At 37.9% G+C, this 13,897-nt stretch overlaps 1 protein-coding gene across 12 annotated transcripts in view; it reads right to left on the reverse strand.

The window, feature by feature from the left end:
- The window catches only part of PRRC2C (proline rich coiled-coil 2C), a 104,533-nt gene that overhangs the window by 24,873 nt on the left and 65,763 nt on the right, over nucleotides 1–13,897 (reverse strand). For 9 of the 12 annotated variants that reach the window (XM_021711446.1, XM_021711448.1, XM_008056252.1 and 6 more), the window contains 5 exons: nucleotides 11,818–11,903; nucleotides 7,513–7,701; nucleotides 7,104–7,355; nucleotides 5,119–5,211; nucleotides 1,673–1,774 (listed from right to left, as the gene is read on the reverse strand). In XM_021711446.1, the coding sequence (XP_021567121.1) occupies nucleotides 1,673–1,774; nucleotides 5,119–5,211; nucleotides 7,104–7,355; nucleotides 7,513–7,701; nucleotides 11,818–11,903 (722 nt within the window). Of the gene's footprint in view, nucleotides 1–1,672; nucleotides 1,775–3,857; nucleotides 3,884–5,118; nucleotides 5,212–7,103; nucleotides 7,356–7,512; nucleotides 7,702–11,817; nucleotides 11,904–13,897 lie in introns of all 12 variants that reach the window. The other 3 variants (XR_002481872.1, XM_008056251.1, XM_021711444.1) reach the window with 3 other exon arrangements.

The raw sequence follows: 13,897 nt of genomic DNA on the forward strand, positions 1-13,897 counted from the left end.
TGCCCAGGCGGGTCTCAAACCCGCGGGCTCAGGCAATCCACTCACCTCAGCCTCCCAAAGGCGCGGGATTACAGGCTGAGCCACCGAGCCCGACTGATTTCATTTCTTAAGCAGCAAAAAAATTTTGAAGTTTGTATTTTTGGAAATCCCATGAAACGAAAAGTATAATTACTTAACTGTACTCATTTTTTCTCTTGACAAATATTCTATAAATGATGTCCATAATACAGTAAGTCCTCCGTTAATGTTGTCAACAGGTTCTTGGAAACTGTGACTCTGTGCAAAATACAGTGAAATAATTTTTTTCTCTCAACTTGAGAACAAAATGACACTGAATCAAATGATGTTATTCCATGACCTACTATGTATCACTCTGCTTGAGGTCAAAGTTTCCAAGAACTATTTATAATGTTAAGTGAGGACTTACTGCATAACAGAACTTTTTTCATGATTTGTATATTACTCAAAGACAGATGTCAGGAGAAGTAAAAATAAAGAAATAAGAGAAAGTTTTAAACAAACATAATTTGATTTAAATCTGTTTAATTCTAAACATGTATTATTTCTTCTTAAAATGCTAAAAACACAAGTGAAAGGCAAAGTAAAACAGGTATTCTGAAGAAATGACAGCTGGCTTAAATAATTAAAGATGACGCTATATTTGCTTATGTAAAATTAATTATTGTCTTGATAGTATAATGAAAAAAGCATATAAATAAGACAAAGTAAGGAACACAGTTTGTAATGGTCATTCAAGTGGAAAGACAACAGCAAAGGCTGAAGAGGAATTAAGAATAGCAGTAAGAACTGGGTAAAAACAAGGAATGACACAAAGCAGAGGTTGTTTTATAAAATTTTATGGTCTTAAACGTCTATTTGTTAGGCACCTCACAAAGAAGTATGGGAGGGGAGATAAGCAATTAGGGAGCTGAGGATTCAAGAATTAACAGAAAGAGTTCAGAAGTTAATATTGGTAACATTGCAAAACAAGTTAGTTTTCCACACCCGCTGCTGAAGCCTATCAGTGGGATTCACTGTCAACCTGTGCTACAGTAGAGGTTAAGGACTTATCTACATTATGAACAATGAGCATCAATTAAATCAATAAATGGGCTTAAAAAAAAAACCCTCAATTCCATGTTTGCACTTTTTTAAACTTTGGAACTAATCCTGAGGTGAAATGACTTAAAACTCTCAAATAACTCAACTGTAAAAAAAATCAACATAGCTCAAGATCACAAACATAATAGGCGACAAAAACAAGCCAAAACTTCATGACATAAAAAGTGCTTAAGTCACTTTTGCTCCTATTAAAAAATTACCCAATAAAAAATCAACTCAAAATCTCCAGATGTCGATGGCCTTCCCATAAAATATTCCAATCACTACACTGCATTCATTTAACTTACACATGATTTAGCATAATCAGTACTTAGGATTCCGGTAACAAATCACAAAAACATGGAATACTAAACTTTTATTTTTTGTATACAACTAATATATTCAAAAATTATTAAGCCTATATTAAGATATCATTTGATATCACTCTATTTCTTCAGCTTGGTATTGGGGCGTAACACATAAAATTATAAAAGAATACCAAAGAATACTGTTAATTTTGTCCCCTTGCATGCAATAGGTAAGGACCCTTAGAGATGGATGCCGTACATACCTTGAAGGTGAGGCTGAAAGTAGTGGGAGGAACTGAAGTTAGGCTGGAGCTCTGTTGTATAGTCTCCCTCTTAGGGAGGGGAAGGGTGTTGGGCAAGGGCACCTGAAAAGGCAGGCAACACATATTACAATCTAACTAACTAGATCTGCTACAAAAGCCCCACTAAAGATCATGCTAATTACTCTATGGGTGGGGTTTATTCCTCATCAGAGCCAACAGGAATACCTGATTACTAAGAGTTACACTGTGTTTATAGTAGTTAATTATGGGTCTCTTAAAGTTTCTGAAGTTCAGTATTATCTGCCTTTTTATACACAAATTAGCAGAGAGTCTGTGCCAAATATAAGGTATATACTTGGAAGGCAGTGCTTCCCATATTTTAATATGTGCATGGATTGCCTGGAGGTGCTGTTAAAAAGCAGATTCCGATTCAGCTGTCTATGGAAATGCTGCATTTCAAACAAGGTTCCAGGTGCTGCTGGTGGATGGGCCACGTTTGGTGTAGCAGAGCTCTAAGGAATGAAGCTTTCACCAGATATGGGGGGAAGAGAGGAGGGCGGCTACAGGTTTATCAGAAGTATTTAACATGACAGTGAAAATAGAAGAAATTAATTTAGTTCCTGAAATATAGTCAATTTTTAAATAACTAGAGTCAAGAACAAAAGTAATCTTGGGAAGAAAGTATGAACTATTAGCCCCAACTCACTACACTGAAATTATTTTGCTATAGCAGTGAAACAATTATGGCAAATATTGTTAAAAACATAAAAATAATAATAGATACTCACTGCCTTTATCTCTTTATTTCCTCTAATTCTCTAGATCTTGGAATTTTACCATGCACTACTACATTTGTTTTTGTTTACTTAGTTGTTCAGGTAAAATGACCAGGATACTTATAGGTTTTAAGATAACCCCTCTGTGATACTACAGACTACCTGGTGGAGATCTGTAATACCTTAGATGACTTAATAGATTCTTTTATAAATCTTGAAAGCAGCTGTGCTATAATAATAAAAATGCCACCTACATTTAAGTTTTCAATGCATTCAAGACACAAAATGATTGCAATATTTGGTAATGCTAGCCAATAAATATCAGTTAAGGCCATAAAAAGTGTATTGAGCCTCAATAAAAAAATAAGCCATTTCAAGAATACTTTTCTAAAAAGACAAAAGTTCCATATATAAAATGAAACCTCAAAAAGACAAATGAAAGAAAAAAGAACATTTCAAAAGGTCCTAAAATTTTCCCCACACAAGACATTTGCTTTTTACACTGCATTGAATTAAGAATCACCACAATACTTGGCACAAGTAAACAAAACTGTGAAACCATTCCAAACTGATGACCATTTATAATGCTCCCTGACCCAAACTAATCTTTCTGCTTTTAAATATATCCTGGCTATACTGCTAACAATAAAATGTAGACTATTTCCCTATACATAAGAGTGGGTCTCTTGCTTCCAGTAGTTATCAGTGTATGAGTTACTACATCAATTGGCCTTATAGATTACACAGAAACCATCTGGATAGTAAAAGGCTCATTTGGATATTTTCAATGATTTTAAGGGTTAGAGTAATATTTTCAGAAGGCAGTTTGGCAGAAAGCTATCATACACTTTCCTGAAAAAGTACTACCTTAGAAATATTCATATACATATTAATTTTTCTTTTTTGAGTCAGGATCTCACTTTGAGTGCTGGGATTACAGGTATGAGCCACTACACCTGGCCTAAATATAATTTAGAAATTGTATTTTCAGAAGGTAGTTTGGCAGAAAGCATTACATACTCTCTTAAAAAATACTATCTTAGGAATATTCTACATTTTTTTAAATAAGAAAAGACATCACAATTAAAGTGTAACTAAACTTTATCAAGACTTTACTAATTGACTGTGATAATCTAGGTAACAACATCAGCACTTAAACGGAAAACAAGTCTTTTTCTCCTTTCTAAGTTTTCTATTATTTCCTATGGAGTTAGAGAAAGTTAAAAAATATTATTTAAAACACTTTCAGAAAGGTGGGGGGGGGGAGAAGGAAAGTTGGATAAACCACATTAATCAGCTTCTAGAGAGCTGTCATCACTAAGAAAAAGTGTATGCCTCACTTCCTCAGCTACATGTTACCTTTAGCTGAACTACAAAAATTGGATTAAGTGACCCCTAATGCAGCTCACCTTTCTAAAATTCCATATATTTGATGCTAGAAGGAAGAATAGAAAGCATAGGAAAAAAAGTAAGAATATAAAAATAAAGACTTTTATACTCAAAATGATAAAGTCCTTTGTCAGACATCTTTAAATGCTTATCTGTAAAGGATATTTTTAAAAAGGATGATCAACATTTTAGTTTGATAGCCTTTGCTCATTATAGAGGACTATGTTTTAAAAGAGAGCTAACTACATTTCCACCATACCTGTCATCAAAACAAGGACCACACAAGTAACTTCTAAAATGTTCTAAATAACTCTGGGTGTCCATGGCAAGTTACCTCATATTTTCATCTGTCAGTCAGTGAGCTAAGAAAAATGATGGGCTATACTCACTTTTAACATATCTTAAATGACAACATGGTTGTTCTGGAAAACTAGGGCTTAATTCACAACATGATTTAACACCACCTTATATTAGAGTTTCTGACATAATTAACATACACATTATAGCTCAATCTTCACAGGAATGTTGCTGTTAAGTATATATTTTTTAATTAAAAAATACCTGATTCTTTGGAAACACTCTAATTGTCTTATTGTCTTAAATCAGTTGGGTGCCACTGCATTACAGTTGGGTTCCACTGCATTACAAAAAGATTTCAATTTCACTTAAGAACAAAATCACCAACCAAATAAAATGCTGAATTGGTAAAATGTAAAAGCTAAAAAAAATTCTTACCAAAACTGGGTTAACAGGATTAGTACTTAAGAAATCAAGCCTAAATCGGGCTCAGCCTGTAATCCTGTGCCTTGGGAAGCTGAGGTGAGTGGATTGTCTGAGCCCGTGGGTTCGAGACCCCATCTCTATATAAATAAAAAAATTAGCCAGGCGTGGTAGCGTGCGCCTGTAGTTCCAGCTACTTGGAAGGCTGAGGTGGAAGGATCTCCGGAGCCCAGTGGGTCGAGGCTGCAGTGGCCGGGAGCGGCCCACTGCACTCCAGTCTGGGTGTCGGAGTGAGAATCCAAGTCAAAAAATAAAATAAAATAAAAAAAAGAAATCAAGTCTAAGCACCACAAACACTGACTGTGAACACTGAAAGCTGAGGGCTTTCAGAGAAAAAACAAAAAAGCCAGTTTGGAATATTTTTGCTAATTATACTATAGTGTTCCTAAAAACAAATCTAATACCAACTTATCAATCACTATAGTAAATAAAACATAAAAAGATGCACCAGATAATAGCCAAGTTCCTATCCAAACAACACATCTCAAATTGATTACTTACATTATTAACCAAAGTATCTTCCATCTTTGCATTATTAGTAGCCACAGTGTTAGGCAGAGAAGAAGAAGGTGTAGTATAGTCTGTTACAGACTCCTGTGGAGCAGTAATAGAAAAAAATATGTTTAAACGAAATTAATGCTCACTTTCTAATGACAGTTCTATAGTTGTAAAGTTGTTCTGGAAGAAATAAGACAGCCGTCTTTAAGAATCAACTCACTTAAATCTTAATTTATCAACTAATAGATAATACAACATGGACTCACCACCAAAATGATTACATTTCAACTACTACCGAATTCCTGTGTATTTTAAAAAATGCAATAATGCATAAGAGGTTGTCAACAGTACCAAATATTCATTTTTGTAGGTTATTAAAATAATTTTGTATGTGGAAGCAAATATCAAGATCTTAGTTATATCAATTACTTAGGTTTTAGGGTTCGCTCCTTGTTTAACTGTCACAAATCTCATTTTTAAATGTGGCAGAATAGGCTGGGCGTGGTGGCTTATGCCTGTAATTCCAGCACTTTGGGAGGCTGAAACCAGAGGATTGTCTGAGCCTAGGAGTTTGAGATCAGCCTGGGCAACATGGCAAGACCCATCTCTACAATAAAAACAAACAAACAAACAAACAAACAAACATGGCAGAGTTAGACCATAAGAGTTACTACTTACACAAGTCAGTGTGTGGTACTTGAAACAAATACCCAAATAATATGAAACTTTATACCTGTCTTTTTTCTCAGAGAATGTGTCCTGGAGAGAACACAAGATGGCAGATATAAACTTGCCGTTCCCACAAGTGTCAGTTACCATGGTCACTCAACATAACTTGCCTTATTGAGTAGTTTTTTGTTGTTGTTTGTTTTTTGAGTTGGAGTCTCACTCTGTTGCTCATACTGGAGTGCAGCGGCATGCTCCCAGTCACTGCAGCCTCACCCTGTTGGGCTCCGGCGATCCTTTTGCCTTAGCCTTCCAAGTAGCTGGAACTACAGGTGCGTGCTACCATGCCCAGCTAATTTTTTGATTTTTATTGTAGAAATGAGGTCTCGCCAAGTTGCCCAGGCAGGTCTCGAACCCGCGGGCTCAGGCAATCTACTCACCTCGGCCTCCCAAAGCGGGGGATTATAGGCTGAGCCACCGAACCCAGCTTGAGTAGTTTTTAAAACATACATGCTTAATCCAGTGTGGCCCATAAATGCAAGGCAGCATTCTCTAGCTCAGCCAACCACAACAGTGATCTGTCCCAACCATGAAAGAAGATTGACTGGCGATAGTGGAGTTACTAAAAGACTGCTTCATTTCCTGACATCATACTCTTATCTGCAGATGAGATAAAGCTCCACTGCAGTTCTATTAACATACTAATAAGGCCCAGTGCAGTGGCTCACATCTGTAATCTCAGCACTTTGGGAGGATCACTTGAGGCCAGGAGTTTGAGACCAACCTAGGCAACACATCAAGACCTCGTCGACTAAAAAATAAAATAAAATAAATTAGCTAAGCATGGTGGCATGCATCTTACTCTGGAGGCTGAGGTGTGAGGCTCGCCTGAGCCCAGAAGGTGGAGGCTGCAGTGAACCATTATCATGCATTCCAGCTTGGTCAACCGAGCAAGACGTTGGCTCAATTAAAACAAAACAACAAAAAAACCCACCCTAAATAAAAGTAATACAAAACCATATTCCAAAGCCTATAAACCAAATGAAAATTCTGTGTAAACATTTTTTTCACTTTAAGCTACTCAAACAGTCCAGAAATAAAAGTAAAGAAAATTTCCACAAAAATACAACTTATTGTAAAGGACTTCTTTAGTTCACATACACAAACCATGAAATAAAATCTTCTCTGTAGAAATAATAGCTAAGTAGTCTATAGAACTGTGCACTCTCAGAAGAAAAAAAAAGGAAGCCGTTGCAGTTTTTCCCATTCGTTTTTGACATGGTTTGCATCTATTGAACTTGCAGTCACTGCACGCTGCTTACCTTTGCATTCGTGCCATATTCTGCAGATGACACGGAGATCATTGTTCCTATTTCAGCAGATATTTCTGAGACTGCTTTGGTTTCCTTTGTTGTAACAGGATCTGTGCTTCTGACTGCAGCAGGGCTTGACTTCTCTTGTCCTTCTGGCTCTACCTGTTGGGCATCTTTTACTTTTCTATTTTTTAATGAACGTTCCTTTCCAATGGGACCAGGTTTATGTTCTTTGTTTTCTATTGGACTCAAATCTGGAAGCTGAAGTCAAATGTTTATGACAAAAATCATTATAGTCAAAGATATTCATCAAAAACTAAATTCAATTTTAAAACTGTTACTACTTGCTCTTCATAAGTGCCAGTGGCTGTGTCAGCAGCTTTCAAAACTTTGGTCTAGATTATTAAGTGTTTTTTACCTTCTGAGCTTTGATGGGTCCAGCACGGGGCTGCTTCTGCCGCTGTTCTTTAGGTTCAGGTGTTTTGTCAGCTGGTTTTTCTGAGAGCACCGGAACAACTTCATTTTCATTCCCATTTGAAGCTGGCGCACCAAACTGAATTGTGTCAATACCAATTTCCACTCCACCTTCTTGACCATTCTTTGTTCCCTAGTAAAAGAATATTTAAAAATTTGAGTTCAGATAGGGCTCAGATCTGACAGAATGACTTATGTAGCACTACATATTCTTAAAGTGTACAATAGAAGGTGCGAAACAATCTGCATATTAACTGACATCATGTTTTAAGAGAACTTTCCCTTAACCATCCTTCATCTGTACTAGAAGAAAACTGATAAAATGAAAACTAGGACAAGACTTAACTTTTTAAAGTCCTAGCTCTTAGGAGCGTGATCATGGGCAAATCACAGCCTCAAGTTGCTTCACCATTAAAACAAACGTAAAGCAACAAACACACGAAGACACCATCACCAACAGATGAATGACTAGGAAAGAAAAGACAGTATTATCAGTGTCACCTACTTCAAGGAAGTCTGCATTGAAAATAAAATTTTAAAATATATATTAAAGAGGCTGGGCATGGTGGCTCACGCCTATAATCCAGCACTTTGGGAAGTGAAGGCAGGGGATTGCTTGAGTCTAGGAGTTCGAGACCAGTCAGGACAACATAGCAAGACCTCGTCTCTACAAAAAATAGAAAAATTAGCTGGATGTGGTGGCACACATCCATAGTCCCAGCTACACAAGGGGCTGAGGAGGAAGGATCACCTGAGCCCAAGAGGTTGAAGCTTCAGTGAGCTGTGATTCTGCTGCTGCATTCCAGCAATCTGAGTCACAGAGATCCTGACTCAAAAAAGTACATAAGAACTTTGTGACTGGTAACATAGTGTACACACCTAAGGAATCAATCTGCCAGTTAAACAGCTAATTTACTGAGGGCCTATTTTGTGCTAGTCAAATGTTAGCATCAATGTAACTTGCAGAGCCTGCATTCTATTGAGAGTAAAGAAAGACCTGAAAAGTCAGATAAGAGACATACAAAAACAAAATGGGGTTAAGAGATTAGCTAACTTTAGACTGACAGAGAAAGCCACTGAGGACACACTGACACTGGATCTAAAAGACAGGATCAGTAGAAAGTATTTCAGGAAGAGCATACACCTAGTGTAAATGTCAAGAACAAAAAAAGGTTATTAAGGATGAAGCATATCAGGTATGGGGAACAGTGGTAGAAGATAGGCAGGAAGTTAGCTGACTCAAGGGCTTTGTTACAACAATTAAACTTTACGTAAACAAAAAACTAAGGACAAAGTTCAACAACAGTCTTTGACCTAGTAATTGAATCACCACTTCATATCATTTTTGGTATTCTTAAACCTAACTTTAACTTTAGGCAGTAACTGATCATGTTATTTCTATGCATTTATTTATTTTTTGAGTCCGGGTCTCACTGCTACCCAGGCTGGAGTGCAGTGGCATAATCATGGCTCATCACAGCCATGACCCAACCTCTCCACCTCAGTCTACTAAGTAGCTTGGGATTACAGGTGCGGTGCCACTACTTCCAGCTGATTTTCTGATTTTTGTAGAGATGAGGTCTTGTTATGTTGCCTAGGCTGGTCCTAAACTCCTGGGCTCAAGCAGTTCACTCGCCTCAGCCCCACAAAGTGCTGGGATTATAGGCATGAGTCACTATGCTCAGCGATAAAGTTATTTCTAACCCTCTAACAGGGTAATAATGTTAAAAGTATGAACAAGGCACGTAATGCAGATTTATTTTTAATATCCAGCCGAGTGCAGTGGCTCATGCCTGTAATCCCAACACTTTGGGAGGCTGAGGCAAGAGGCTTGATTCAGCCCAGGAGTTCAAGACTCCCAGGCAACACAAGACTATATGCCTTTATAAAAAATACAAAAATTAGTCAAGTGTGGTGGCATGTGTCTGTAGTCCAAGTTACTAGGACAGTTGGATGGATCTGTCGGGTCAAGGCTGCCGTAAGCTGTGATCATGCTACTACTGTACTCCAGTCTGGGCAACAGAGTGAGACTCTGAATCAAAAACAAAACAAAACAAAAAGCCCACAAAATAACCAATGATTCACTTTCAGATATAGGCACACACTACATATTGGTGATGTTTCCTCAATGATATTCCACATATACAAAGGTGGTCCCATAAGATTATAATACTATATTTTTACTGTATTTTTTCCTATGTTTAGATACACAAATACTTACCATTGTGTTATAACTACCTACAGTATTTAGTCTAGAAACATGCTGTATACGTTTGTAGCCTAAGAGCTATAGGCTATAACATACAGTCTAGATGTACAGTAGGCCGTATCAACTAAGTTTGTGTAAGTATACCCTAACATGTTCACACAGCTTCTTTCTCAGAATGTATCCTCAATGTTAAACATGTGACTGTATAGGCAAATATTACTGATGTCAATTAGAATAAAAACTTCTATTTGCTTTAGTCATTGTTGAAATTCCACAGTTAGTTAAGAATAAATGTACAGTTAGTATAAGAAGAGCAAAATGCTGTGGCAGTCACCTCTCATCCCATTTTCCCTTAAATTCACTCTAAACAGGCTTTCGTCCCTACTACTCCACCAGCACTGCTCTTATCAGTCATTACCTGTCAACTGAGCACCTATTTTCCTTGACCTACAGCAGCATCTGACGCATCTGATCCTTCACTTCTTGTCTGAACTTTGCTTTCACTTGCCTTTCAGGACACTTAGCTTCTCCCTCTTCCACATTTCCTAGAATTGGAAAGCCCCAAGACCATTTTCAATTTTACGCTCATAACTCATTCTCCCTTGGTGACCTCAAACAACCCCATTCACTTTAAACATCATGCATATGCTAATAACTTTCAAATTCTTATCTTCAAGCTATTTAATAAATTATCTCTTATGAACTAGAGTCATACTAGTTCATATTTGATATTTCCAATCAGATGTATAACAAACACCTTAAATTTAACATGACCCAAACTGAACTCCTTGTCTTCTCCACAAATCCTGATCCATTTATAACTTCCCAATCTCAATTAATTGGAATTCCATCCTTCCTATTGCTTAAGCCAAAAACTTTGGGGCTAATTTTTACTCTTCTGTCTCACCTCACACCCCACATTTAATTCATCAGTAAGTTTCCTCAGATTGATCTTCAAATACCCAGAAACCAACCATTTCTCCCTTAGTTTAAATTATTATCATCTGATTGTTGTGATAGCATCTTAACTTCTACTCTTGCCCCACACAGACTGTTCTTAGCAGACCACACAGTATACTTACAACTCAGATCCTATCAATCCTTTGTTTAAAACCCTGAACATCTTCCTACCTCTTCCAAAGGCCCTAGAGGATCCACTCACTATTACCTCTCCAGCTGCATCTATGCTCTCTATCTTGTACCTTCTCCAGCCACATGGGCCTCTTGGAACTTTCTCAAACACACCAGGAATGCTCCTGTCTCATGGCTTTTGTATTTGCTATTATCTGAACCTGGAATTCACTTTTTCTCAGACACCTGAAGAGCATGCTCTCCTATCTCCTTCAAATCCTTGACTCAAATGTCTTCTAAGTAGACTCTTCTGGCCACCCCATACTAAACTGCCTCCATGCCCCTTGGGAAATTCCTTATGCCCCTTCCCTGCTTTGTTTTTCTAATCAGCACTGATCACAATCATACTACATATGTACTTCACTGTTGGTTCCCTCTCACACTACAAAGGAAGCCCCAGGAGGGCAGGGTTTGTCTGTTTTTAGTCCCAGTTTTGTAAGCCCACAGGCTAGAACACTGTCTAGTACACTGCAAGTGTTTAACAAACGCTTGTTCAATGAATAGTCACTGACCTTAATAGTCATTCACAGTATCATGTAGGTTTAAGAAATTATGTTGGAACAACTTCCTATAAAGAGTTTCTAAATAATTATACCATTTAATTATTCACGCAGAAACATGGGAGAAAAGTCCAGAACACAGTTATTGCACCTATATTTTCTGTACCATAAGGTCTTTTCTAGAATAAAAACAAATGTTTAATGTCTAAAAGTGAGAAGAAGCTTACTGAGATAATGGTCTAGTATCAATAGGATCCCTTGGGAACTTGACCTCAATCCAGACCTAAAAACTCTGGTCATGGGCTCAGTGACCTGTTTTAAGCAACCTGCAGATAGTTCTGAGGCACATTAAAGTTTTAAGGAAACTCTGCCACACTAATCCCATTAATGTCATTAAGCCTATTCCTACCTCCGATGAAGCAGCTGATCCAAACGATGTTAAGGGCTTATTCCATGCACTGACTGAAGGTGGCTGTGGTGGACTAATGGGACCTACTGAAAAGAAGAAGCCATAGGAAATATGATCATTAAAATCTGGAGCCTAATTATCACTAACCCATTTAACCCTTTCTCTTAATCTCATTTTGATTAACTGTTACTAACCAGACGATAAAACAGTGACTTTTCACATGACAGATTCTTTCATACCAAAATACAAGCATACCCCAGAGATATCATGGGCTCTGTATAGAACAACGCAATAAAGTATCACAATAAAGCCAGTCACATCAATTTTCTGGTTTCCTAGTACACATAAAAGATACTTTTATGTATAGTCTCCTAAGTATGCAATAGCACTGTCTACAAAATATGCACATACTTAAAAATGTTGTATTGCTAAAAAGGAAAAAAAAGCTAACAATCATTTGAGCCTTCAGTGAGTCATAATCTTTTTGCTGATGGAGGGCCTTGCCTGCTGGTTGCTGAAGACTGGCATGGTCGTGACAATTTCTTAAAATAAGACAACAGTGAGGTTTGTTGCATTGAGTGACTCTTCCTTTCATGAAAAATCCCTTTTTAACATGTGATGTTGTTTGACATTTTACCCACAGATAACTTTTTTTTTGAGTTGGAGTCTCACTCTGTTGCCCAGGTTGGAGTCTAGTGGCACACTCACAGCCACCCCAGCATCAACCTGCTGGGCTCCGGTGATCCTTCTGCCTCAGTCTTAAAAGCAGTCAGAAATACAGGCACATGCTACCATGCCCTGCTAATTTTTGATGTATAGTAGAGACAAGGTCTCACTAAGCTGCCGGGGCTGGTCTCAAACCCGCGGGCTCAGGCAATCCACTCACCTCGGCCTCCCAAAGTGCTGGAATTACAGGCTGAGTCACTGAGCCCGGCCCACAGATAATTTTTATCAAAATTGGAGTCAATTCTCTCACACCCCATTGCTGCTTTATTAACTAAGTTTATGTAACATTCTAAATCCTGTGTTTCATTTCAACAACGTCCACCACATATTCACCAGTAGATTTCATCTCAAGAAACCATCCATAAGAAGCAACTTCTCATCTGTTCAAGTTCTAGCATGAGATTGCAGCATTTCATCACACCTTCAGGTTCCACTTCTACTTCTAGTTCACTTGCTATTCCCACTACTCCAACTGAAGTCTTGAACCTCTCAGAGTCATCCATGAGAGCTGGAATAAACTTTTGCCGAGTTCTATCAGAGGTATCACACTATCTATGGAAGCTAAGCCTTACAAAATGCATTTCTGAAATAAGACTTGAAAGTCAAAATGACTCCTTTGTCTGTGGGTTGAAGAATAGATGTCATGCTAGCAGACATGAAAACACCATTCAATTCCTTGTACATTGCCATCACAGGCCTTGCACAGCCTATATGAACTGTCGATGAACAGTATTAATTTGAAAGGAATCGTTTCTCCTGAACAGGTCTCAACAGTGGGCATAAAGTATTCAGTATACTATATTGTAAACAGATGTGCTGTCATCCAGGTTTTCTTGTTCTATGACTATAGCACAGGTAGAACAGATTTACTGTAATTTTTAAGGGCCCTAGGATCTTCAAAAATAGTAAATAAGCACTCGCTTCAGCTTAAAGTTACCAGCCATCAGTACCCTAACAAGTCAGCCTGCCAAATGAAGCTTTGAAGCCCAGCACTGACTTCTCTCTACCTTTGAAAGTTCTAGATGGCTTTTTCCCAACAGAAGGCTGTTTCACCTACATCAAAAATCCATTCAGGGCAACCCCCTTCCTCAATGATCTCAGCTAGATCTCCTGGGTAACTTGCTGCAGCTTCTTCATCAACACTTGCTGCTTCACCTTGGCAGGTGATCGAGATGGCTTCTTTCTTAAACCTCTGCTAGCTTCCAACTTTTTCCTGCAGCTTCCTCCCCTTTCTTAGTCTTCATAGAATTGAAGAATTAGGGCCTTGCTCTGGATGAGGCTCTAGCTTAAGATTCCATGCCTGCGGCTGGCTTGATCTATCCAGACCACTCAAACTTTCTCCATATCCATACAG

Source organism: Carlito syrichta, unplaced genomic scaffold (genome assembly GCF_000164805.1).
Source record: "Carlito syrichta isolate Samal-C Ts95f unplaced genomic scaffold, Tarsius_syrichta-2.0.1 Scaffold302299, whole genome shotgun sequence".
In the NCBI taxonomy this organism is placed as follows: Eukaryota; Metazoa; Chordata; class Mammalia; order Primates; family Tarsiidae; genus Carlito; species Carlito syrichta.